Raw genomic sequence first — 27,424 nt, 5'->3', positions numbered from 1 at the left:
GTGTATAAGCTCTACTGTTTCCACTCGGAGACAACAGAACTACACCAAATGTTGTTTGGTGAGCTACACCAAAGTTGGGCTTTGCTTGACGCAAAGAAAAGTCACCGTGGCGCAGCACAAGCTATTGGAAATAATGTGTTTCAGAGTGCAGTTGTGGCTGAAAGGGACTTCAGTGAGTGAGAGAAGGAGAGAGAAATGGAGAGTACAATCTGAGAGAAATACTCAAGCAGGAGCAAAAAAATGAATGAATCAATGAAACCTGATGAATATTAGTTTATGCCAGAGATTCACACAAGTTCACATCAGAGGGGCGAATTATTCAGTTTTCTTTCCAGAGAATTAAAAGCAAAATCAAAAATAGGCCTATTTAACAAAAAAAAATGCTGTTGCAGTGTACTTATTATTTTGTTATTTTCATTCTTTAAAAGTCACCAGAATGCAGGAAACAAAATCTCTGAAACTCAAATTCAGACCTCCCGCTTTGGTTTTGAAATCCTCCCTGTTTTGGAGGTCTCAAGGTTGCTAATAATGGGCACAACAGAGAGACTCACATGCACGAAAAAGCATGCGTGGCCGGCCTGGCTATGTCAACAAAGCACAGAGAAGCTCTGATTACAACACACACAGAGGGAAAGATACTTCATTCTCTGCTCAGGTAGACATTACTCCTCTACATCTTTACATAGACGATAGTAGTTTGCTGCTGTATTAATGCTCTGAATCCTTTATATAACACAGATATAGATCAGATGTAACTGATGATGCAGGATGACAGTTACCGAAACTGTCCAATCTATGAATTACTTGGCAGGCAATGTGACTTCATGTGTACTCCTCTTGGTATAGAGTAATCCATATAGTACAGTTACAGTATACATATAGTTATTCCTGTCTAAGGAAGGACATACAGTCCAAACATGACATCAGTTGAAGGTTGGCAGACAGGATTCTCTTTGGGATGATGTTAGACAGTGATTTTGCAGAGCATAAAATTATCTATCAATGCAAATTAAATAAATAATAATAAAGAGTATAATATTAATTGTTCACTATAATCATTGAAGATAGAAATATGTTACCTACATTCTAAACATCTAAAATGTTCTGTTGCATCATCAAACAGCAGTGCTGTTGCTATTGCACACAACATCAGTCCTGAAAACAGCAGCATCAGCATCTGTGCTGCAGTGTGACTGTGAGGGAGGCATACAGTACTATATATATATTATATACAGTACTGTTTATATACAGTAGAGTGCATACTGCATTCACTGCAACACTGATCACCTTCAGTAATGCCCCCTGGCAGAGATTGTTGGTACAGTCTGCTGAGATGCTTTTTGCTTTTGCAGAGAGCTGCTAAGTCAGCATCTTGACTCAGCTAGCCATGCGGGGCGGTGGGCTTGGCACTAGCTGGAGGCTGTTACATAAGCCTGGTGGGGGTGGGACAGGGAGGAAGGAGCGGAGGAGTAGCAGGACGAAGTGGGGGGATGGGAGCTATGCAGTGGTGCAATGCAAAGCACATGCTTGATACCTGCGGTGCAGAGACGCAGAGCATGCAGCATAAACACACAGTTATGTAACAGAGGAAGTAGTGGGACCATGAGAGATGTGCTGGTATGGGGAACCTTTCCCCACAGCTCAACACACACACGGCAACATATTAAACATCTGTCTCGATTCTCCTCCTCTCACATGTATTAACAACGGCCAGATGTGGGGATTTCATATCAACTATGAAAGCAATAAGAGGCCTTGGGGACATTTTCCATAACATCGATTTGTTATCACTCACGCCCACAGAGGAGAGCTGACAACGAGTCAGGCACCTGCACGGAGACGATAATCTGACCAGCAACAACAATCAAAAAGGAGCAGTTGTAGAAGGAGCCACAATGGCAGGAAGCCCTGGCAGTGAGACAGCAAAATAACAGCACTGACTGCAATACATCAGTGCAGAGTCACACGGGGTCCGACAATGGAGAATTCCATCCAGCTGCAATGAAAATAGTTCTAAATGGGCCGGAAGAGTTGGTGCACAGATAAGAGTGGTGTGACCTTCAGGGAGCAAAACAAGCACACAGCTCCTGTGGGAGAGTTCATGTTGTTGTGAAGGAGTGGGGGGGCTTCCCCCTCTTACAGGAGCGCTCTGTTACTTCTTCAGCATTAAAACGTGTGCAACATTTTATCCAAACTTATTACACGACTTTGTTGAATAGCCTATTCTGATCGGTCTATCATGGCGTTCAACGGTCTGTTATTTCTTTACAGAAGTCCGTTGCTACGGGCGCAGTTCTGATGTCGGACTCTGGCGGTCCGGTTTTGTGTCAAATTGTTGATTTCTGAAGTAAGTAGCCGTGTAATAAGCGGGATAATGTACAGCAAGCGGGTCATTGTTGTGAAAAAAATCCCTTCAGGGCGATGCGCGACCCCTTCGCTTCGCGTCAGCATCGCCCTACAGCTAAACAGTACACTACAAGATGATTCTGACAACATTTGAGGAGAGAAATAGGCATTACAGTAACAGAATATTGATTCATATTTGATCAGCGCTGCCTAGTTTGACCGTTCGATCGGAGTTAGCGAGTGATTGACAGCTGCTCAGAGACGGCAGCTGGACGGCAGAGTCCAGATGATTGTTTTCCTCCGGTCTGTAAAATCTTGCAGATGCCGTTAGCAGCACCGGAGGAAACCTGAGGACACATCATTTTTTTTCAGATTACCTGTCTCATGCACTACTGTCAGGATATTGCGACCGTTTTATACAAATAACATTTTCAATCATATTTGCTCCATTTCTCCCCACTACAGCTTTAACTAAAGATCATGAGACGACCCATGCATCATCACGTTGGACCCAGTATTAGACACATACATGCTGGTTGAGTCTAAAGGTGAAACTTTCTTGGATGTGACCGAATTCCGTGCCAGTAAGTGAATAAACGACTTGCAGCAGCAACAACCAACTTAAAACATGAGGGAGTGATTTGAGATTGAGAACTTGTGCAACAGGACCACAAAGTGTCCGACCCCATAGTCATTTACTGGACTTACTTTCTGACGTAAGATGCCGGGAATCTAAAGAGTCAGCACATTTTTAGTCGACACGTTGTTGTTTCAGCTCAACAATAGCCTTCTTGGCGCCGATGCACAGCGGAATCAAAAAAAGCTCAGTTCACGTATTGATAGAATTGACACCGACAGAGAGACAGAGCATTTAATGGCTGCAGAGATGCCCCGTACATCACCAGAGAGAGAGCGAGAGTGTGAAAGCCTGCTCCCTGATCCTTGCAGGTTTACATAATGTGATGTCCAGTCACCACATGACCACTGAGGATTGCCAGGGATTATATAAGAGAGGACGACCTTATTCAGAGAAGTCAGAAGCCTGTAGATCAGTGGTCTCAAACTCAATTTACCTGGGGGCCGCTGGAGGCAGAGTCTGGGTGAGGCTGGGCCGCATCAGGTATTCCACAAAAAAAGCTTTGTTAAAAAAAACAACAATCTTCTCAAACGTCATTATTAACAGTTCTTTAACTTGAATGGGTTCTTCTGAACATGAACTGTCCTGAACATGAATGGAACATTGAAGAACATGAACGGTTCTTCTGAACATGGCCTCTATTGCGTCTCCCACTTTTCCTGAAATTGTCTGTGCTCGTCACCAACCTTTCTCTTCACTGCAGGCTTTGAAAAAGACAAGATATATATTCATTCCACTTGGTGTCACTCCGCAATAAAGTTGTGCCTGCTGTGTTTGTGTTGCTCTGCAATTACACCACCAAACCGCTAGTTGGCGGCGGCGTCTCTATGAGTTTCCTTCTTCTTCTTCTTCTTCTTGTACTACAAACAGAAACTGAGGGAGTTGGAGCTAATAACTGTTGAACCACAGAACTTTTACTGACATTACTGCAACGCCGAAAAGAGAAAATATATCTGAGTGGATTTGTGTGAACAAACATTGAAAAGATGGAGGCAGAGAGAAGTAGAACTTGGTCCTGGCCGCTCAGCATCGCTGAGAGACTGGACCAATCACAGCTGTTGCGGTCTGCGTCGCCGCGACGTGTAGTTACATTTCTGGAGAGGTGCACGTCAGGCTACGGCGTCGATTCAACGCAGAAGTATAAATCAAGCTTTAATCAAGCTTATGCGATGTTACACGGGCGCCGCCATAGTTGTTGTGAAATGTTTCTCTGCTTGCATCAAGCCCGGCCGATTGCCCGTCCCCGGGAGCCATATACCCCGCTGTGATTGGTAGGTTCGTTCAGCTCGGGCTCGCGCAACAAAGGGACCGGCCTGTGGCCCTTTCCGCATCCACTCTCTCTCTCCCCCCTTTCCAAGACTCTATCCACTGTCCTGTCAATAAAAATGAAAAAATGCCCCCAAAAAAAACTTTATAAAAAACTTTATAAAAAAAAAAAAAATTTGCGGGCCGCACTAACATTAAACTTTCATATCAAGGTGGGGGCCACAAAATATCGTCTTGCGGGCCGCAATTGGCCCGCGGGCCGCGAGTTTGAGACCCCTGCTGTAGATGGATAGACGCCTGAACCGTGGGACTTCTGAACCCAGCTCATGAGCGTTTCCTGGAAATAGCCTCCCTCAGGATCATCTGACATCAAAGCACTCACGGTGGTAATCGAATTAAAGTTTCGCCATGTAGTCTGATGTGTTTGGTTAATTTTACATTTTCCTCCACGAGCAGAGGGGGGAAATGTTTCTGGTTGGAAGTGACGGATGCAGGGAGAGATAAGAGCGAGGGAGCCACACATACAGATGGGCTGTGGGAGTTCACACCGCACAGTCACATATGAGAGAAAGAAAACAGCTCCAATTCTGTTTGCTCCTGAAGCTCACATGAGACTGATCTGATGTTTTCTGCTGCGTGGAGGCACATTGGTTCAGCTCTAATCCGGACCACACTGATATGAGATAATATGTGTGTCATAACTATATCTGAGGGCGTTTTCACATTAGGTACGCTTGATCCGTACCGTGCCCGAGGAGAACTCCACCAATTTTACACATCAGTGTCTGTTTACGCCTTGTTTCCACATAGCTCTGTGTACGTATGCGAGTCAATCGGAAGTTAATTAATTCTCATGGGAACCTCCGTGATCTCCGATGTGTTTGCAAAACTCCTCCTTCCGTGTTTGTTTTTTTCGGTCCGTAATTTGACGTTGAAAAAATGTAACTTTTGCGGCAGATTACGTGTTTGCCACAGGAAGTTGGCATGTTATGTGGCAGGTTTGTGGCTGGTGATCGCAGAACAGCTTGGAATCGGGGATGGTTGCAAAACAAAGGATAGAGGAAGGATTAGACAGCAGTGATTGAGCCCTTTAAATACATTACCTAGTAGTGTTCGGGAAGCAGAGCTATTTTTGAAATGATGTAACATTTCTAGGAGCAAGCTATTTTTCCTCTAAGTGAAGGGGCAGCGCAACCAAACGCTACGTCGCTACATTTTGTTTTCTCTGGAAGTAAAAATATGATCGCACCGCATCCCGCAATCTGTTGCTCCACAACAGATTCGGCCATCTCCGTCTCCACGGCGAACATACTCATTTTTTTTATAGTTAATTAAAGCAGAGACTGCATTTCTTTTGTAAATTACTTAAAGGTGCAGTGTGTAAGATTTAGAGGCATCTAGTGGTGTGGTTGCAGATTGCAACCAGCTGAATACCCCTCCGCTCACTCCTCCCTTTCCAAGCGTGTCGGAGAACTACGGTGGCCTCCAGGTAACGTAAAAACGCAAAAGGCTCTCTCTGGAGCCAGAGTTTGGTTTTGTCCATTCTGGGCTACTGTAGAAACATGGTGGAGCAACATGGCGGACTCCGTGAAGAGGACCTGCTCCCTATATAAAGGGGTCATTCTAATGTAACGAAAACACAACGATTCTTAGTTTAAGATGATTATACATTAAAGCTGAAGTAGGCGAGATTGGAGCAAATATGATTAAAAAAAGTTATTTTTATAAAACGGTCGCTATATCCTGACAGTAGTACATGAAACAGGTAACCTGAAAAAAAATCATGTTCCTCTGTGTCCTCCGGTGCTCCTAACAGCATCTGCAAGATTTCACAGACCGGAGGAAAACAACCAGTCAGAGCTGATCTGAGGTCTGCTGTCCATCTGCTGTCTATGAGAGCCGGCTGTCAATCACTCGCGAACTCATAGTTTACTTGTCGTAGCTTAACTACTGAATAGCAGCTTGTAACTTCACTAGTTGGAATTTCAAAATAACATCACCTGATGGCAACAGCTTGAAAAAAATTGTTCACTATAGCTAACATAAACCTTATTCTTTAAAAATAAAACACTATCGTTATTCATTAGCATTTTCAGAGGAAATGAACAAACAAAATAACAAAGAAAAACATGCACCAATTAATTATTGATATTATTGACCACATAAGAGTTGACTGTCAGTGAGATAACTTTTTGTTTTCCTGTGAACACGCAACAATTTAGATTTAATTCCTGCCACTCTGCCATCTTAAACCGAGATTTGAAGACACACAATGAGAGGCCTGTGTGCCGGCTGCAGCCTGACTCTCAGCTGCACGGAGTGAAATCTCCCTCTAACCAAAGCACTGTGGGAAAACCAAGGTGCAGCGAGTCTCACAGGAACCAGCCGTGTGTTGCAGCCAGGTTAAAGGGGAGACGAGTCACACAACATTCAGAGATCAGGACGTTCTGCTCTTCAGGCGTTACAATCACACACATCATAATACACCGCAGACAGACTAAACAGCACCTGCACTAAAAAATAACAAAGCTCTGCTGGTTGGGACGGTTCAGAGTGACAGAGAGAGAGAAGAGGTGCAGCTAGTGTCAAGGTGAGAGATATCAACAGTATGAACTTTTATCGTCTTTGATTATGATTCATTCTGTGTGTGTGACGCTTTGTCAGACCCCTCGGCGTCACTTTTCGGTCACAGTAAACACGTGGTTAATGTTGTGAATTAAACAAAAATACTTGCTTAGGTTTAGACAACAAAACCACTATAGTTAGGTTTAGGAAAACAACATCCTTGGGCTTAAAATTACTACATTTTTACACTGAAAATACAACTGGACGATTTGAACACGGGACACAAACGAACAGCTGATTGTAACGCGGGGCACAAAACAGCGGTCTCCCTGAAGAAAGCCTTGTGTTTGTCAGACCGGTCCACCTCCCCTCCCACCCGCCCGCTGTGTCTCTTTCACTCTTTAAGCTATGTCACCACCGCTCTTTCCCTGAGCGTTTACTGTTGCCGTGGATGGGTTTACATTGTAGTTAATGGAAAGCCCGGTGCATCTCATACGGCCGCAAAAGTCAGTTGTTCGTTCCATTGCAACGTCAGCGCCAAGCAGCAGAGCTACGCTCCCACCATTTTGGACTGAAAGCGACTACTGGACGGCAGTAAAACGTCCACTTAAAAAGTGTCGTACAGAAGTAAACCAAATTATTTCAAAACTATTGTAATATTCTACCAAAATGGCCTGTGATGAACAATGAAATATTATAAATATAATAAGCGTTTTCAGTCCAAAATGGCAGCAGCGGCTGTTGTCAAAAAAAGAGTTTTGTCTCTTTGTTTCTATACTCCTTGCCACCGCTAATGGGTGCCTTGTAAGTATCGAATGCCAACGGCCGTGGCAAAGCCATGACACAGTATTTCATGCCCTGGGAATGAAAAGGCGCCGTCAAGCTAGCAGCTTGAAATGATTGGACGCGTTTATTACAGTCCTGCAACAACCACAGATACCAGATGTCTTTCTTTTTTTTGTCAGAGCATTTGATTTATCGATTGCTGTCGGGATGAATTTCAACAAATATAACAGAAAATGAGCAGAAAAACATGGATGTAGAGTTTTTCTCTAAAGGGAGTTTTTTGTATTGAGGTCTTTGTTGTTTAATTTAAATTTAATTTGCACTAATCTGGAAACTTCATCCTGTTTGTTACACCACAGAATTTAGAATTTAGGTTTCCTTTTCGTGGCCTGGTTGTTGTATTTTCAGTTATTTTTAAGTCTCCATTTATCCGTCCGTTGCCTGGACACGTGCGATGACGCCAAACACACACAAACACACACACACACACACACACACACACACGGCTGCTATGAGACAAACAGTGTTCCTGTGACGTTGATGTGTCCCTTTTGGAAAGGGCTCCAGGATGAAGTGTGTGCCGGAGCTGGTGTGTCTGTAAAGAGAAACTGGAGCAGTGAAGCTAATATAGCAGCTCACCAGATCCCTGTGGAGCACCCAGTTGGCATGGAGGTAATGGATCCCATCCAGAATCTGATACAGGAGAGACTTGACCATCCCTCGGGGCAGCTGCATGGGCTTCTTGTTGGCCTTGGAGGCGCGGTGGAACTTGATGATGTGCTGCGAGGGCAGTGAAGCAAGTCCTGTCAGTTCTGAGCTACAACATTCACAAGAAAAACAGCTTCTCCGCATCTCGGCTGTGCCTGGTAAATTAGGCTTAACTATAATGCTGGGATTTATGTATGCCGTACCAGGGCGGGAAATCAACACCAGCAGGCAGATGAATGTTTGGCAGAGAAAAGCATTTCCAAGTCCAAGCTGGAGTGTTTGGTACATTTGACACATTTAGTATCGCCAGATTATTGGCTGGTGTTGTCTGGCCAACATGGTATGGTGTAAAGAAGATATTTCAAAGAGAAAAAGTCTAGAAGTAGGCAACAAAGGGTTCATTCGGGGATACATGATGAAGTCAAACCAGCAAAAAATACATTTATCTTCATAGATATTCAATAATATGGAAATATTGATGGTTCTAATCTTGCTCACTGCTCACATGTACAAATGTCTTTGAAGTGTGTTATGACATCATGTTGCCTGTGGATCGCCTAAAAGTGCAGCAGATATTACTGTACAGTGTTTCCCCTAGAATTGTACAGGCCTGGTGCCAAAAATAACGCCAAATATCCACTCCGTTGTTTCCCCTATATTCATTCTGCCGCAGCGCACCACCGCGAGTCCGTGAACGAGTCGAGTGTCTGTGGTTAGTTCACATGTCTGTAGTAGTAGCAGCAGGACATTTGAGTGTCTGTTATCTAAACCAAGCCCCCCAGGAAGAGCGCTGGGTTTTGAAGCAAATGTTTGTAGTGACCAAACGGCGGTACTACAACTTCCGTGTCCGTCACATGATGCCATTGGACCCAAAAAGACTTTTTCCTATAGACTTACATTGGGAAAGAGACGTCTGTAACTCGGTGGATCATTTTTTTTTTTTTAATCAACTCCCCAGTACGAACACTCTAATAGCCCTTATTTAAATCATTAGGTCCTAAAAGTTGTAAAATGCACCAATAGCTGAGTTATTCCCCTTCCTCCGTTCATGTGAATGAGCCCCAGACCGAGCCTAAAGCGAGGGCTGGGAGGCGGGGTTAAAGGACTACTATTACGCTACGGCGCCTGCTCTATGGGCCCAATGGATGCCGGAAGATCGCCGGAAGATCTGGGAACTGTTGAAGTCAGTTGAACAAGTGAAGTGAAGATAACGTTGTTGGTAGCCTACCGGTTACAACAACACATTTTCAATCCAGCTCGTCACATAACGCCGCTTTGTCACGGGCCTTGCCGTCACTTTAGGATTACGCATCAAAGCCACTATAGTCAGGTTTAGGTAAGAACTACATGGTTGGGCTTAAAACGACTACAGTTTGTACAGTGGAAATGACACTGAACGTTGTGAACACGGGACACAAACGAACAGCTGATTGTAACGTGACGAACGGGACACAAACGGCGGTCCCCTGGATGAAAGCCTTGTGTTTGTTTGTCGGACCCATCCACCTCCCCTCCCTCCCTCCCGCCCTGTGTGTCTCTTTCGCTCTTTAAACTACATCACAGCACTTTCCCTGAGTGTTAACTGTTGCTGCGGTTGGGTTTACATTGTAGTTAATGCGTTTCATACCGGCGCAATCTAGTAATCTATCTAGTATGACATGGTTGGTACCAATGGATTCCTTAGGTTTTCTAGTTTCATATGTTTTATATCTGTATCTTCAGTTAAAACTGAATCTGCTACAGCCTCTGAAAGACAGTAAAGTCGGTCTGGATTGCGGGTCTCATGGGGTTAAAAGACATATTTTCCTTTTAGAAAGCGCCGGGCGCTGGATGTAATTTATGCCGATGTTAAGAGAGGTTCATGTGGATTTTGAAAAGTGACTTATAAATATTAAAAAAAAAATTTAAGTGTTAAATTTGAGAAAGGCTCCCCCAGCCCGTCCGCCAGCCAAAGCAGTCAACCTCGGAGAAACACTGTACGATGTTCGGAATCTAGGTTTAAATAAGCAGCACTCAGCACAGAGAATAGACAGGTAAATAAAAGGTAAATGTGTGTCAAATACAACACTAATTCAATCTTATATTGCCAAATAAGTCATCTGGAAACCTTTTCTGTGCCAGGGTCATCAGGTTTATAGTGAAACATGTGACACAGTAAATTAGATTCATTGTGGAAATATCCCGTTACACCATGTACACACATGTGCTGTAGCATGTAGCGACGGCACACAGAGAGAGACTCACCCAAAGGTCATGTTCGGCATAGTCGAAGAGGAGCCAGACCTTCCTGTCGCTGTGGGACAGGAACACTTTCTGCAGGGCGATCACATTCGGGTGTTTCAGTTCTCGTAACAGCTGAAAGACACGACAGCAACGTGTGAAGAATTTATAAACAGGACGAGATACGTGATAACATTTTAATTTATCGCCAGCTTTGTGTGTAAGCACGGCAAACATGTGATACTGATTTAATAATAACCCAGAGCACAAAGTAAGAAAATAGCAAGACAGGACAAATTCCTTCAGTGCGGTGACCCCGTAAATAGCAGCTTAAGTTACGGTTAATGCCAAATTTACAGGATTATAATCAGGACAATCTTTACCCCGAGGCTTTCCAATACAAATATATTTCTTTACATGACAAAAATGTGAGGAAAAATAAAATTGTACACAAGCAACAAACTGCATCCACTGGTCTCAAACACAAATGTATGCCGTGCTCAATTCGTCTAATTGAGCACATTCTCTTGAAAATGATCCCGTGGTGCAGCCACAAAAAACAAAGAATGGGTAATGACATACATGCCATTTGCTGGCTCTCGTGCAAAAACCCCTTAAGAATATTGTGATTGACTCCATTTACAGCATGGATACATATTACACATAAAAGATAGAGAGTAATTAATATATAAAATGATCTAAAAACTGATAAATGTCTCGTTAAATATGCCAGTACTGCCTGGATTTTAGCTCTTTTTCTGACTATGTTAACCTCTCAGAGGGCCCGGACGCTAAATAACGCTATGAAAAAACTGGCATGGCTATTTCCAAAGGGGTCCTTTGACCTCTGACTTCAAGATATGTGAATGAAAATGGGTTTTATGGGTACCCACGAGTCTCCCCTTTACAGACATTAGTTATTTTCTCCTATTCTAAAATGGTGTGTTTGAATATTTCTGCATACTAGGGTCCATAAACAGTCTTGGAATGACATAAATTGGGTATCACTGTAAAGCTGAGACTCTTGTGGATCCAATGAGCCCAACTGTATTCATGTGTGATGATGTTTATCTTGTTTTTTACTGTTTACTTATTTATTATATCTTTATTGTTTACTTAATATTATAGCTTTTTTTGTTTTTTTCTGATGTCTGTTTGCACTGTCTCCTTTGCTGCTGTCAAATTTCCTCACTGTGGGACTAATAAAGGATTATCTTATCTTATATTATCTTATCTTATCTAAGTGAAAGATAATACAATATGACTCCAACGGGACAAACTATCCCAGTCACAGACTGAGTTTAATCCATCGTAGCAGGCAGCTTCAAAGGACCAGTATGGAAACTTGTGACGTTGTCTTTTCATGTATCAGTGGGTCCCCGGCTGTAACAGCAGCTGAAGGCCTAATGGAAGTCAACAGTGAGACAGCTGCATAATGGAGGACTTCCATCCTGGCTAATGCTGCACACTGTGCTGCATCATTCAAACACAACCTCTCTCTGTGTCTTTGTAACCGGTTCATTGGTTTCACCCACTCCCATCCACCCTGTTGCCATTTGCTGCCCCAGCACAGACTATCCGTAATCAATCATGCCCTTTAGACAGGCCTCCATATCGGCAGGCTGTTTCAGAACGGGGACACAGTGAATGCCACCCACTGAATGAATTATTCACTCACACAGGCTGTCAGGACTCTTACTGTACTTCACATACAGTAAGACGCACCGGCCGTTGTGTGGTTGTTCTTCTGTATACACTTTGCTTTTTGGCTCCACCTTTTCACATTTTGCACATTACACATGGTGGCTGACTCCAGTCCAATATCCTAATTTCTTAGTAACTGAGTAACACAAAGGGAGAACTCACTAACAATGACCACAATGCAGTGAAAAACTTGTGAGAGCAAAAGCCTGCCATAAGTGGTTTAGGGAATGTGAACCTGCAGCTTGATGATTCTTGTCCACTCAAAGTTACACTCAGGGCCGGCTTAAGGCATATATATGCCATATAGGCGTCGCCTAGGGCGCCCCCTTCAGGGGCGTACTGGTCGCCCTCTAAAAAAAAAAAAATGCCAGTGGGCGCCCTTCCTCATTTTCTGCATTGAGGTAACAAATGAACAATGGACGTGTTCAGACCTGGTATTAACATGCGTCCTCAGTGATCAGATCACAAGTGGACAGCTCTAAGTACAGGTGTGAACGCACTCAAGACGCATTGAGGACGCATTGAGATCGGATCTTTCAGACCACATTCAGAGGTGGTCTGGGCCACATATAACCACATTCTTTAAGCAGTATGTACACGAATGTGTCCTGGGCCACATTAAGGACCGCCTACTCAACTGACGTCCCGCTGGGATCCACGGGATCACCGCGCTCCTCATGTGAACAGACAGGCGAGCGCTCCAGGGACCGCCGGTCCAATAACCTTATATTTTGACCTTATAAAAATGTTAATAAAATGTACCCGAATTCACGATATCATTACTGACATTCTTTAATATTATGTCAAAATGTCTACTGTATTATCCGTGTGTTTACTACGTGTTTATTTGTATATAGAGCGGGGAAGTGAGATCGGATCACAAGTGGTCACTCAAGACGCATGTGGAGACGCATTCTAATGCCAGGTGTGAACAGACGTACTTAAAGCTGTCCACTTGTGATTGGATCACTGAGGACGCATCTTAATGCCAGGTCTGAACAGGGCCATAAATAAAGAAAGAAAGAAATACACTTTTCACTCCTGTAACTCTCGTTGTAGTGAAACTGACCAACCACTTTTAAGCCAACAATATCAGGGACCAATTGTTTATTTATATTATAATAAATACAGTTATTTATGAAAATAAAAATCTTAAAACCGTTGTGATGTCTGATGCGTTGCGGTTTACTGGTCTAGGGTTAGGCTTCACCGAGGGCACTAAAAGGGCTAGAGCCGGCCCTGCTCACACTCAAAGAGTAACTAAAGCTGTGTAAATACCTTACGGTTTTGGAACCAGCTCAGCAACTCACAAGGAAAGGCTCTAATTTCAGAGAATTCTGAGTAACATGGGAGAGCTGCTCTCTTACTCACAAACAAGCTGTACTGGTATTACTTACCTACTTCATCATGTAAAGCATCTTTCAGAGTTTGAGTGCCGTATAGACATTTTTTTGGCTTCTGTCTGACAACAACTCATCCATCACTGTTCACGTGAGGCACCGTGGCGTGGGCCACCGCGGACGGCACGTGAGCACAAAGGTGTTTATACTCAACGTGTTGTTCGTTGCAGTATTTTCCCCGAAATGCTAGGAGGTGGACACACGAAATAACAAGAAGTCAATGAGTGTTACCGGCAAAACGCCATAAACCAAACCTGGAATTGTAATAGAGTGTAAACTCATATATCATATTCATGGACATACCTTATCACCTTTATACAATCCCAGTAAAGAGAGGAGGCTGGTATTAAATGTATTATAATGAAACCAAAGTTGAAAGTTTAATATCCAGTCAACAATTTGATTCGGCCGGCAAAATATTCACTCAAATGTAGATTTCTAAGATCTCATGCTTTAAAAGTATTTAAAAGAAGTCTTTATAATTCATTATTTTACTTCATAATTTAAGTTTATTATTATTTATCTTATTGTGGCAGTCATGTCTGAAAAGCCCCGCATGCAGCGGGCGCCTACAGTTACGAAAATTCAGAGGTGCATGACCAAGCGCTGTGACAACTTACGGAGCATTTGCGCTTTACGCACAATACATGATGATGTCATTTCTGGCTTGTGCACCCTCATGCTGGGGACACCACAGCGAGCATAAACCCAGCTTAAGGTAGCTAACTTGGATGTCACTGAGGTGATCTCAACAATGCTCCTGTATGCACACAAACATATGGTACAGAATTAGTTTTCAACTCTCTCAAATCTTTTTCCATCAATATACATACTTCCATATGTAAAGTGGGTCATCTCAGACAATGACCCAGCAAGCACTTTGTTTCAAGTATTTAGAGTTGTCGCTGAAATGCTTTTTATGTGATGACCATAGACTGTATATAAAGATGGACGACATGACAGCTCCCCAAAAGTGAAGCCAAAGCATCTGGATCGCCCCCTGGTGGCTGGCTGCAGTATAGGTCATAAAGCCCGCCCCCCTCCATGTTAGTGGATGGGACAAAAAAAGTCAAAGTGCACGTCAAATAAATTTTTCCCAAAGATGTTTTCTATCATTTTAGGTAGTTCTTATCACGCTGATGTATGTTCAAGTGTTCATTTCTCTGATAAGTTTGGTTTTAATTAGTTATTGGATGCTATAAAGAGAGGTTGTGACGTCATGATTGAAAGCTGTGATTGACAGCTGCGCTGAGTGAAGTAGACGCAGCCAGAAGCTCGGGAAATGAAGGAGAGAGAAGATGTAGCTTTAACTTTCCATAACCGTCACCACTCTGTATGATAGAACATGTGTCAATTAGATCATAAACGTTGTTATAGAGATATTATAGTTAGTTGTTGTGTCTTCCTAGCCAAACAGCTACCGCGGTTCTAACGTAACAGCTAGATGGCTCTCACGCTAACAAGCTACGGCCATGCTTGGCTCCGGATTGGCTCAGGCAAGTGTGTGGGCGGGATCTTGATACCATGGCTCCAGACCCCCTCGATCAATAATGCGCAGACTCTGGCTCCAAATGGTGTCAAAAATATTTTGGCTTCACTTTTGTACAGTGGGAGGAAGCGGAGACGTGTCGTCCATCTATAGATATATGGTCATGACACATTCGACCTGATAATCAAATAGTGGAGGTATCGTTCCTAAACAAAAGGAAACACATCAGATTGGAACAAATCCCAAAAGTTAACTTGGCTGGCGATGAGATTGAGACTCACTGTGGGAATGATGCATTGTGTCCTAGAAGCTGCTACAGAAAGAAGAAACATTTGTCTCTTTGGACAACGTCCTGCTTGATCATCATACTGTAGTTATTCTATTGAGACGGCTCTAAGGACACAATAATCTAATTTGTTTTACTGGATTTGACACCGACCTTTCATCTTCATCATATAAACAGGGGAGACAGCCAAAGACCAAGCAAGTTACTGTGTATGAAGAAATATTGTCTTAACAGTGCAGTCATCCAAAACCTGTGCTGGTTTTACTGACTTCTAACCAAAGATCCTTTGGATTACAGCATTAAAAAAAACAGACCTGAACACCCAGAGCTAATGTATTCTGATGATCGTAAAAAGATAAGCAGAATCATCAAATAAATACGCACTTCATCAGTCGTAATAACTGGATCAATTGTGCAGCAAAAACGCTAGGTTTTGAATTTTGTACCCACAAGGCAGTTGAGGGCAGCCTTAGCATGGGAAGTGAAAAAAACTGAGGGGGAATAATGCAGGAATTGTATGCAGGCTGTTTGATTTGGCCTCTGGATGTGGAAATGAGGTTTGTGTTTCATCACAACCGTAATCCACAGGCTATAATAGGGCATTGTGGTAATGAGCCCTGGGCTTAGGGCCTGCACACCCCCAGCTCTGTGGCACAACTTCCAACCCTGCGGGGCCGAGCGCTGGACGAGACAGACCCACTGAGACCTCATATGATCACTGACTCAGTGTGGCACTAATGCTGCTTTCACACACAAACCCAGCGTTTGACGCAGGATTAGGAACACGTGTTTAACCCATTTACTGTATAGTAGTGCTGTTGTAGTAGTAGCAGGAGTAGTAGTGGTTGCTGTGCACAGCGGTTTAAATTACTGCTATAACACTAAATTAGACCAAAATTAGTTTATTTACTTAAACGATTAGCGGACTTACTGTTTAATAAAAGTAGAAAATGTAATTTAATAACTTACGTTCTACAATAACGTTCAATTATCCCTTACACTGAGGAGTTTGAGTCACTGTCAACTAGTAAGTTAAAAAAAAAAGTCCATCACAATTTCTCAGAACCCAAGTTGACGACTTCAAATGTGGTGTTTTGTCCCGACCAACAGTCCAAAACCCACGTTGGAGAAACTGAAACCACAGAATATTTGGCCTTTTTGCTTGAAAAAGGACAATTAATCGATTATCAAAATGTGCTCTTGACGTGATGAGCATCAGCAGAAACAAATGGGCTTACAGTTGACAGCCACACAGACGAGGAATGCAGACGGATACTTTGTGGCCTCCAACATGACAGATACAAGCTCCTACATTCTTGTTCTCATCTGCAAGTTGCACAAGCTGTGAGACCGGTAGGACTGGTGACGGGGAAAAATATCAGAGATTCTTTTAGTAGGTCTCAAGGCTTCGAGGCACCAGAGTCGGTGAAAACATTGTGAGCCTGCCAAAAACTCGGGTGTGATTTTGGATGCTGATCTTAACATCCGGAAGCAAATATTAAATATCTCCGAGACTACCTTTAATCATTTCAGAACGCTTCCTGTGACAGTCAGATTCTGAAAAGGTGGTTAATGCATTTATTTCCAGTAGTCTAGATTACTGTGATGCACTTTTTGCTGTACTGACAACAAAGACCTTAAATAAACTCCAACTTATTCAGACTGCTGCAGCCAGAGCATTCACTAAAACCACATCACTACTATTTTAATGTTTTATATATGTAATACCTTCTTATCTTATATGTTTTATATTGTTACGGCTGTATGTGTTTTCTGTGCTACTGTCCCTTTTCCCTCTCCAATAGCTCTGCCCAGGTGTGCTGCACTCCTCAACGAGGTGCCAAGGTGTGCTGCATTTGGTTACCGAGGTTGGGAAGGAGGTGCTTAAAAGCTCCTGTGCCAGCAGCAGAAGAGAGAGGCTTCTGGTGTGGGGATTGCTGGTTCTGCTGCCTCTCAGTTTAGGACTTTTTATATATCTTTTTGAATAAATCCTATGGATTATGAGAGTTTCTTGTGTGTATTTTGTGGCCTTTGAGTGTAGAGTTTAGATCATTGTGGTTATTGCTGCTTGCTTCGTTGTGCTTTTGACTGGATAACTGTTTGACCAGCTTGGATTTTTGGTTTAGAGCACCCTGACTAGGTAGTCACCGGGCAGGTTTAAAGAGCCCGCCACTTTGTTATTTTGCATTTCTTATTTTTGGTGGTAATCCTGAGTGGGGGTACGTTTCAGTGTATTACAGTTGGCTACATCTTTGGTCTTCGGTGATGCACTGAGTTCAGCGTTTAAAGTTGCCTCGAGCTCGGCAAGCCACTGAAGACTAGCTAGGTTAATTAGCCATCTCTGTAGGCGGGTTGGGGTGTCTCTCTACAGCTGGTTTCCCCAGTTTGCACTTTGCACAGCTATTTGTTTGTGACTCTACTTTTATGCCTTTTTGTTTTGTGTATCTGTAATAAATACCTGCGTGCAGTAACTTGTGGTTTGTGACCTTTTGGTTTGTGGTAACTGCAAAATACAGCCTTGTAAAACATTTGTTTTACTAATTTTAAGTGCGAAGTACACTTCATTTCAATAAACAAATAATATGGTGGTTATTTGTCACGGTGAACTCTTGTGTGTCATATTAGTTACTTTAAATGCTTTTGTACTTGCGAGTGTGATTGAGTGACAATGTGACAAACTATTTATTCATTGTTTCAAGGGTGGGGGTGTTACGGCTGTATGTGTTTTCTGTGCTGCTGTCCCTTTTCCCTCTAATAGCTCTGCCCAGGTGTGCTGCACTCCTCAACGAGGTGCCAAGGTGTGCTGCATTTGGTTACCGAGGTTGGGAAGGAGGTGTTTAAAAGCTCCTGTGCCAGCAGAAGAGAGAGGCTTCTGGTTTGGGGATTGCTAGTTCTGCTGCCTCTCAGTTTAGGACTTTTTATGTGTCTTTTTTAATAAATCCTGTGGATTTTGAGAGTTTTAAAGGTGTCTTTTGTGGTTGGTTTGGGTCAGTGTTGGAGTGTTATTTGCCCCAATAGGGCTGCCCAAGGGTGGGGCGTAACAATATATGTAATACCTTCTTATCTTATATGTTTTGTATATGTACTACCCTTTTATCTTATGTTTTATATATGTACTACCCTTTTATCTTATGTTTTATATATGTACTACCCTTTTATCTTATGTTTTATATATGTACTACCCCTTTATCTTATGTTTTATATATGTACTACCCTTTTATCTTATGTTTTATATATGTACTACCCTTTTATCTTATGTTTTATATATGTACTACCCCTTTATCTTATGTTTTATATGTAAAACTTTTTCATCTTATATATTTTATATATGTAATACCTTCTTTTCTTATGTTTTATATACTACCTTCTTATCTTATATGTTTATGAACTTTCTGCTGTATTCAGTAAAAATTTGTATTGGGTAAAGGTGAATTCTAACGCCATCATGATGTTTTCTGATGTAATCTTGTAAAATGTAGTTTTTCGTAAAATGTGAGTATTTCCCATTTTGATGCCGTTAATTCGTCACGCCCCCGCAGTGCAAAGGCCTTAAGGCTGCATTCACACCTAATCTGGCGTTGTGGCGAAAACGCCAGTCCTCCCATTCATTTGAACGTGGGTAGTTTGTTTAACCTGCAGCGGAGGGGATTGCGGGGGGTGCTGAAAAACGCAGCGGCCTGTGGCGAAAAGTTGAAACAGAATCAACTCTCGGAGGAACGCAACCCGACGTCACGTCACAGTGGCCAATCACGTAACCGGCGATCCAGAGATTTACAACCCAGCCATGACGGAATAAAAGACGTTTACGGTCATGTACAGTCGCTTAATAGGCCATTGAATGCCACTCCGCCGCACAACCCTGCCGCTAATTGTCGCAAAGCCTGATTTGGTGTGAATGCAGCCTAACGGTCTAACTGAGAAAGCTCAAACATGATTATTGTTGCCATGGTTGTACATGGTTCTGCTCATCTATGTATGCTGGTGCATGTGGTAAGCAAGTGTCTGAGAGTGTAAACAATACCAGTGATCCAGTGACAAGATAAGATTACAAGGTTTCCCAGTGTTGTTAATACTGACATGCCGCTTCACTGCCAGGGGACGCGCGATGGTCGATTTTCTTAAGCTGTCTGACGCATTACTGTACGTAAAACACATCTCGTCTGTAAATAAATATATTTTTAACAAGGACTTAATTGTTAATTTTGAATGTTTGCAAGCTGCTGATATAATAACATAAAACAATAAAACCAAAGTCCCACCACAAGCCATAATCACAAGTGTGTAATCCAGCCTGAGACACAGAAAGCCTGGTGTCCTGTGGGAAAATGGTCCAGGCAATCTTGTGACTCACTTTTATGTGCTATTAGGTAAAGGTCATTTAGGCCATTATTCAACCGAATGGTGGAGGGCAGACTGGTGAATGTCGTCATCATATTGAACTGTTTTCTGCTGCAAAAAGGTGCTGATCATCAATGACGTAAAACACTGACTGATAAATCTAAAACCGTATAAAACGTTTTACAAGAACACCATACACCATACTACTGATCAATATGATTAAATTGGTGGTTAAATTACCAAGAAGAGGCAGGAGTACAAACATTGCAGGGGGAAAAAAAAGAGTCCCGCTGTTTGTCCCCCTTCTGAGTAAAATAGGTCATGTTCTTGTAAAGGCCTGGAGAGAGAAAGCAACTCACTGGACAAGCTCCAAACATTCCCAGCTAAGCCAGACTCTGGCCAGGGCTGCAGTCCACCTTTAAAGAGGCTACTCAAGACCCAAGTGTGCTCTCAGGTCACTGACCGTAACACTTGTAGACAATTTATGGAATTCAAACTTAGCCTGCGCCTGGGATTGGAAACAAGACGATCTAGTAAAGATTAGGGGTGTAAGGAAACATCGATACACATGAGTATTGCAATATTAGGTTTTGCGATACTGTATTGATTCTCCAAAATGATTTTAAATTAACCTCACAGCTGCAAATCTGTCTTTTAGAGGTTGTGGCAGACTCAGTTTTAAAGCTAGAGTGAAGATACTGGTACATATAAAACTAGAAAACCTACGGAATCCATTGGTACTAACCATGTCATGGTAGCTTGTCGGGAAGGAGGTTAAATAACGCTCCAAACTTATGCTGAATTTTGGCGAGGAAAAGCTGGCATGGCCATTTTCAAAGGGGTCCCTTGACCTCTGACCTCAAGATATGTGAATATAAATGGGTGCTAAGGGTACCCACGAGTCTCCCCTTTACAGACATGCCTGTAACGCTGTATCCAGTTCTCTTAATACATCCATGGGAGGAACTGGTGGAGTTGTGGAGTGAACAACAACGCCTCTTTGACCTGTCCTCCCATTTGTACCATGATAGAGTGGAGAGTGAAAAAAGCTGCAGTGCTGAGTATGCTATATGTTAGAGCTAGCTAACCACTGTCCTAAAGGGGCTACTTGCAAGCTAACGTTAGCTACTGGAATGTTTGCTATTAGCTTACTACGAGCTAACCGTACGTTTCAGCTGAAGATTGCTGGACGTGAGAGGGAGTCAGACTTCAGTCTTTAAAATGTCTTTTCACAGTCTCCTAGTGTGTGGTAGGCATTAGGGTTCAGAATCGTCTTCACAACACATCACACAGAGGGATGAAGTTTAGCGGGAAAGAAAAGCACCAAAGGGAGAAACAGCCCGATCAGGCCAGCATCATCCTGATTAATGGCCTCTCTCATGTGGCTGGCAAGCAGCGGGTCGATAAACCCACTGCAGCCTGCTCTGTGCAGGACTCAGTCTGCAGGGGGAACATGGACACCGAGTCTCATCCCTCCAGAATGCACGACGTGACGACTACTGGCACAGCGAGACATCAGCACAGCAGTAGCAGCCATTTGGTTACTACTGCTGTTTGCAGACAGATACTGCTAACTAGGCTGCCACTGACGGACCGCGAGCTGCAGCTTCCAAGAGGTTTAGTGCAGGATCAGATCAGAAGCACCTCGTCTAGTTACATGTATTGTACTGCAACAGCAGATTTACTGGTGTGTTTATACTGTATGGTTCATAGGGATGCACCAATACAACTTTTTTTAGTCCCGATACAGGCTTGACTTAAACATTGCTTTCCTAATAAATAAATACAAAGATATAAATTTACTGAATTGTTATTAATTATTAAAATAATAAAGTGTACACAAATATTCAAAATTAACAGAAATTACAATTCAAGTGTAAACCTTTTTAATTAGGGATGCACCGATACCACTTTTTTTCAGACCGTGTACAAGTGCAAGTACTTACATTTGGTTACTCGCCGATACCGAGTACCGATACGAGTACTTCTCTGTGCCTAAAGACTCTCGTTAACAGCCAGCTGGAGGGTGTGAGCGACACACGGCGGGCTGGGGAGTCCTGCATACGAGGCGGTGCGCCGCGACCGGCTCTAGGTCGGCTTGGAAAGGCTTGGGGTGAAGATGGCTCGCGGCCGCAGCTTTACAGCGTTCCCCGCCCAGACCTCGCCGCACCGTGGACAAAGAGCTTGCTGTGCCCTCTCTCCCCGACGGCCCCCTGCTCCCGGTGCGACTGTCGACCAGGGCGGACTGTCCTCAGTGCGCCCCCAACCGCGTCCTGCCACCAGATTGGGGCTCGGCCCACGTAAAAGGGGTCTGCGGCGATGTCGGCAACTCCCCCGTCTGTCTTGAAACACAGACCAAGGAGCCTAACGCACGCGCGAGTCAGAGGGTGCAAGCAAACCCCACGGCGCAATGAAAGCGAGCACCACCGTAAAATGGTATCGGAGCCGTTTTGCGAGTACGAGTACATGAGCACATGAGCACAGTATTGGACCCGATACCGGATACCGGTATCGGTGCATCCCTATTTCTAATGCAGCGAAAAATTGGTCAAAACTTAAACATCAATTAAAATTCCAGTATAAAAATGGATACAGTATATAAACATAAATTGAATAGATCGGCTGCATTGTCACCGATACCCAATCCAGCGATTTGAGTCGGTATCGGCCCGATATCCGATCCGGTATCAGTATCAGTGCATCCCTAAAGGTTTACCAGATTTAATTTAGTTAGTTGAGTCTTAATCAAACAATAGCATAAAACAATGAAGTCTTCCATTTAACTGAGAGCATGACATCAGCACTCATTTCATCCCTCGGAGCTATGTGTTCAACCTACACCCTCTACAAATACAACTCAAATATGTTCCTGTTTGCACAGTGATCAGCATGGCGGGGAAGAAGGACTGCTGCAGGCCAGGACACACGGGCTGCCTTCAGGAGACGGAGGCAGAAAGATAGAAGCCTCATCTCAAAGCAGGACTGTAATCTTCTGTTTCTACCTCTTGAGGTGAAAGGTCCGATAAGCCAATTTATTACTGTGTCACTTTCTTGCAGCAGATCATTATTACTGAGGGAGTGATTGCACACTTATCTTCCCATGGAATGAAGGCTATCATGTACAAAATAACGATTTGTACTGTATCTGCCCACATGCCGCTGTGGCAGAGAGGAAGGAGAAAGGGAATATTTATGAGGTCAGGACATTCAGCCAAACAAAAGCCATTGTGGCCGACAGGGAAAACAAGACTCTTTTCATGGGAATAATGAAATTCATGAACAATGTTTCAATTCAGGAAGGTCAAACGTAATGGAGTGAACAGATGTGAAACAGGAGCAGGTGGGTGAATAGGCTTTCTACAATAATAATTAAACCACTGGAGAATTTCTGGGCTCCCTTCAAGACACCAATTTCATATTTATGGCTTTCAGCAGAATCATATTGTGGTGAAACAATGTCATCCTGTCAGGATTCCTGTTAAAAATTGTTTTCATTTTGGCATCGTTGCTACTCTTAATAATAATAATACTTTACTCACTAAGTCTGACTGCTGAGGTCCAGGAACACGTCAGCACTGCTAAAAGGGATGTACGAGAGGTCAGACAGGTTAAAACAAGCTCCTAAAGGTTAACCAAACTTATTAAGAAGAGAAAACAAACGGTCAAATGAAACATCCATCACAGCGTAAGGGAGGCTTTAAAGAGGCCGCTAGCAGGCTAATCTGCCCGCATGTTTAGTCCCTGCTAGTATATTTCCTTATAGCTGTAAGGCATGGGCAGGAGGTCTTTAGGGGGAGATAGCAGGTCAACAGTAGATGTCACATAGAATCGGTGAACATCATCTGAAAGCTGGGAACCTGAAGATTAATTTGAGATGCAGCTCAGCACTGTGGGTCAAGTTGTTCTAGTCATTAATAAGACATAAACATGAATTAAATAATTAATTAATTAATTAAAATAAATTGTGAAAGCGTATAAGTGTTTAGAACATTATGATAGAAGTATATGATGTCCATCACCATGCTCTATTATGTCTCATAAGTTGTTGCAGCAATTTTTGGGGTTGATACCATTTGTTACACAGATTTGGTGCTAAATTTAAAAGAAATTTACCACTGGAGAATTGATAAAAATTATCAATAATCCCTCCAAGATACCACATTAAGACACCAAGACCTCGAGGAACACCATAGAAAAAGCCATGCTGTGATTTGGGATCAAAAACTTTTGACATTTGAGAAATTTCTGCAACAATTGCATTTTTCGGTGATGGGATGGCAAGCACTTCTGCATGAGCACAGTGCCACGTGGGCCAAATGACATGTCAGAAAAACTGAATCCATCAGTGGCTCTACTTTTGATGATGTAAAGTTAATTTGTTAGGTCCCATTGGTTGTTAATGCAAATTCGCATTAATGCCACAAATTTCTTCAACACATTAACGCAACATTGTGATTTTTAGGTTGTAGGGGGTTCGGTTTTAAAGCTAGAGTGAAGATACCGGTATCTTATGAAACTAAAAAACCTAAGGAATCCATTGGTACCAACCGTGTCATACTAGCTTGTCATGAAGGAGGCTAAATAACGCTCCAAAGTTACGCTAAATTGTGGCGAGAAAAAAACTGGCATGGCCATTTTCAAAGCGGTCCCTTGACCTCTGACCTCAAGATATGTGAATGTAAATGGGTTCTAGGGGTACCCACGAGTCTCCCCTTTACAGACATGCCCACTTTATGATAATCACATGCAGTTTAGCAAGTCATAGTCAAGTCAGCACACTGACACACCTGTTGTTGCCCGTTGGGCTGCAGTTTGCCATGTTATGATTTGAGCATATTTTTAATGCTAAATGCAGTACCTGTGAGGGTTTCTGGCAATATCTGTCATTGTTTTGTGATGTTAATTGATTTCCAATAATAAATATATACATACATTGCATAAAGCAGCATATTTTTCCTCTCCCATGTTGATAAGAGTATTAAATACTTGACAAATCTCCCTTTAAGGTACATTTTGAACAGATAAAACATTGTGTGATTAATTTGTGATTAATTGCGATTAACTATTTTAATCGATTGACAGCCCTTATAAATATCCTTTCATAAAAAAATGCTGGGGATATAATTACATAACAAAATCTGTATGTGTATAGTAATACTTCCTCATAACAAAGCTGTTCTGCTTAAAATGATTCCAACCCTGTCGCTCGCAAAACCTTTGTCTTCTCACGCGTCTTAAGAAACACTAAAAAAACTAGCTGAACACCAACAGCCAACAAACTGGAGCTCATTTTCCAATCCCAAAAACAAACAAGTTCCTGTTTCCACCCTACCTGGACTCTTTCCATCTATTAGCCCCACCCTGATGAACTCAGCCTACGCAAGGCCAGCTCACCTCCTACAACCGGCTAGCTAGAGGATTTACCCAAGTTGCCCAAGCATTATCTAAACACAGAAAGCTTCTGTCACTGAGGTTTAAAGGCTGTGAAGCCTCAGTAGACCGTGTTATGCAACCTGCTGTTCCCGACTGCCTGGATGGTCCAGAAAAGAAGCAGGGCGGCGTGATAGGAAAAAAGAAAGAAAAGAGAACCTATTCAAGGCCCCAACAAGATGAAAGCTGACTTCTGACCTCCGTGTGAAGGAGAATGAGCAAAAGATTAAATATCAAGCGTTGCCTTGTTTACTCCTACTTCAGATATTGATTTCCTATTTTCTGTCTTTCTGAGAGCTGAAGTTGTGCCTGTTTTTGATCCTCACCTGAGCTTAAACACCCAAAATAGAAATAAAGTAGGCAACACTATCCAATCGCCTCAGAAGCAGTGGAGGCATTTGGATGTGTGGTAACAACAAAGTACCACATTTGGGATCTTTACTCAATGAAACCGGATAGAAAATAAACTCTGTTTCTGAGGCAACGCTGCAAACCATTTCAAACAGCTGTCATGTCATCAATTACTAGCTCTTTTTTTATTTGGTGCTGCTCTCTCTCTCAATCTGCATCACGCTGCACCTCATGTCATTAGAAAAGCATGCTCGACCGGATGATAAACTTTCTGATTAAATCGATCAGAACAACAAACATCGTCTATAAAGGTGACCTGCGTTGATTTACTTTATTGCTCATGCCTTAAATGTCTCCAGTCCTTTAAAGGGGGCGTATCAACATGGAAAAATCATAAAAGACCCTGGCCATTTTACGCTGCAAAAACCAAAAACACACTGCAGCCAAACCAACCTCTCTCCACCCTTCCCGCCTCAACTCGACTGCATGTGGCATGCCAGTTGCTGAGCTGCACGGTTTGCTAAACGAAGCGAGGTGGTGGTTTGGGAGGCACAAAGACTCCTTTGTTTTCCGCAGGGCAAGTCTAGAAGATTTTTTTTTTTAAGCAAAAGCAATTTCTGGTGGTTGTAACGTTCAAGAGACAAGCGACGTGAAGCGTGCTCTGCTGGGAAATAATGGTTGGAAGGGGACACGCTCCTCACCTGCATTCCTCAGCTCCATGTACAGTAGGAATACAGGTACATGGGGATGTATGTATACAGTATGTCTTGCTCACAGTTTTGGAGGTATTTACTGTTAAATCCATGAGAGCACACACATTCCTGACGTGTTGTTAAAGGGGAACACCACCTAAATTAAGAATCCCAATATGTTATTCCCATGGCCTTCGGAAAGTTCTATCAATATTTGGGAACATGAGCTCCTCTCTCTCTCAAAGCCAGAAACCAGAGAAGTAAGTCTCAAACTTGTGATGTCATAGGGTATAAAGTCTGGAGATGCTCCATACACAACGAATGGGAGACTGACTTTGGGGACCATAGACTGTATATAAAGATGGAGGACATATCTTCACTTCCTCCCACTGTTCAAAAGTGAAGCCAAAATATCTGGATACGGAAGCCTTCATGTTGAAATTTTGACGTCATCATTTGAGTCTGCGCAGTAGTGATCTGGGGGGTAGAGCCGCAGTATCGAGGTCCCGCCCACACACACACGCCTGAGCCAATCATGAGCCAAGCACGGCCGCAGCTTGCTAGCGTGAGCCACCTAGCTGCTACGTTAGCACCACGGTAGCTGTTTGGCTACAAAGACACGACAACTAACCGGAATATCTCTAGAACTACATTTATGATTTAATTGACACGTGTTCTATCACAGTGGTTCCCAAACTTGTTCACATCACGGACCCCTAAACTGACACAAATTAGACCACAGACCCCCATTTGATATAAGATTTTGTCACAGGGTCTCCCCATCTGATAGGATTTTTGCTCTTAGACGTTCTATTACAGAAAGTGTATGAAACCCATGACCATAATAGTCATACATTCTGTCATTGTGTTACTTATGGATGGAATTATAGTGAAAATAAATTATTCCCCTTTTTGCTGGCGTGCCTGGGCCCCACTTTGGGAACCACTGTTCCATTACACAGACTCTTGGCGGCTACGGAAAGTTAAAAGTTACATCTCCTTTCTCGTACAATTCCAGGGTCTCTGGCTTCGCAACTACTGGTGCCTTCAAATGAAACTCGTGAGCTTGTGTTTACAACACGGGAAGTCGTGTATACATGATATGCTTGACGTTCAAGTGGTTAAGTCATGAGAACACCGCTGCTGAGCAACGGCAATATTAACGTTACTGTCGGAGTTTAGAAGCCACAGAGGCTAACGATTTAG

The 27,424-nt window shown here is 42.9% G+C and overlaps 1 protein-coding gene across 2 annotated transcripts in view; it reads right to left on the bottom strand.

Moving 5' to 3' along the window:
* The window catches only part of cdk19 (cyclin dependent kinase 19), an 84,531-nt gene that overhangs the window by 39,070 nt on the left and 18,037 nt on the right, over positions 1–27,424 (bottom strand). For both annotated transcript variants that reach the window (XR_012591468.1, XM_074616103.1), the window contains exons 3-4: positions 10,553–10,663; positions 8,240–8,380 (exon numbers count right to left, since the gene is read on the bottom strand). Coding sequence is in view for 1 of the 2 variants with exons in the window: in XM_074616103.1 (XP_074472204.1) it covers positions 8,240–8,380; positions 10,553–10,663 (252 nt within the window). In the remaining variant the exon portion in view is untranslated. The remainder of the gene's footprint in view (positions 1–8,239; positions 8,381–10,552; positions 10,664–27,424) is intronic.

This window comes from Sebastes fasciatus, chromosome 18 (genome assembly GCF_043250625.1).
Source record: "Sebastes fasciatus isolate fSebFas1 chromosome 18, fSebFas1.pri, whole genome shotgun sequence".
Lineage (NCBI taxonomy): Eukaryota > Metazoa > Chordata > Actinopteri > Perciformes > Sebastidae > Sebastes > Sebastes fasciatus.
This window is presented reverse-complemented; position numbering and strand designations above follow the sequence as displayed.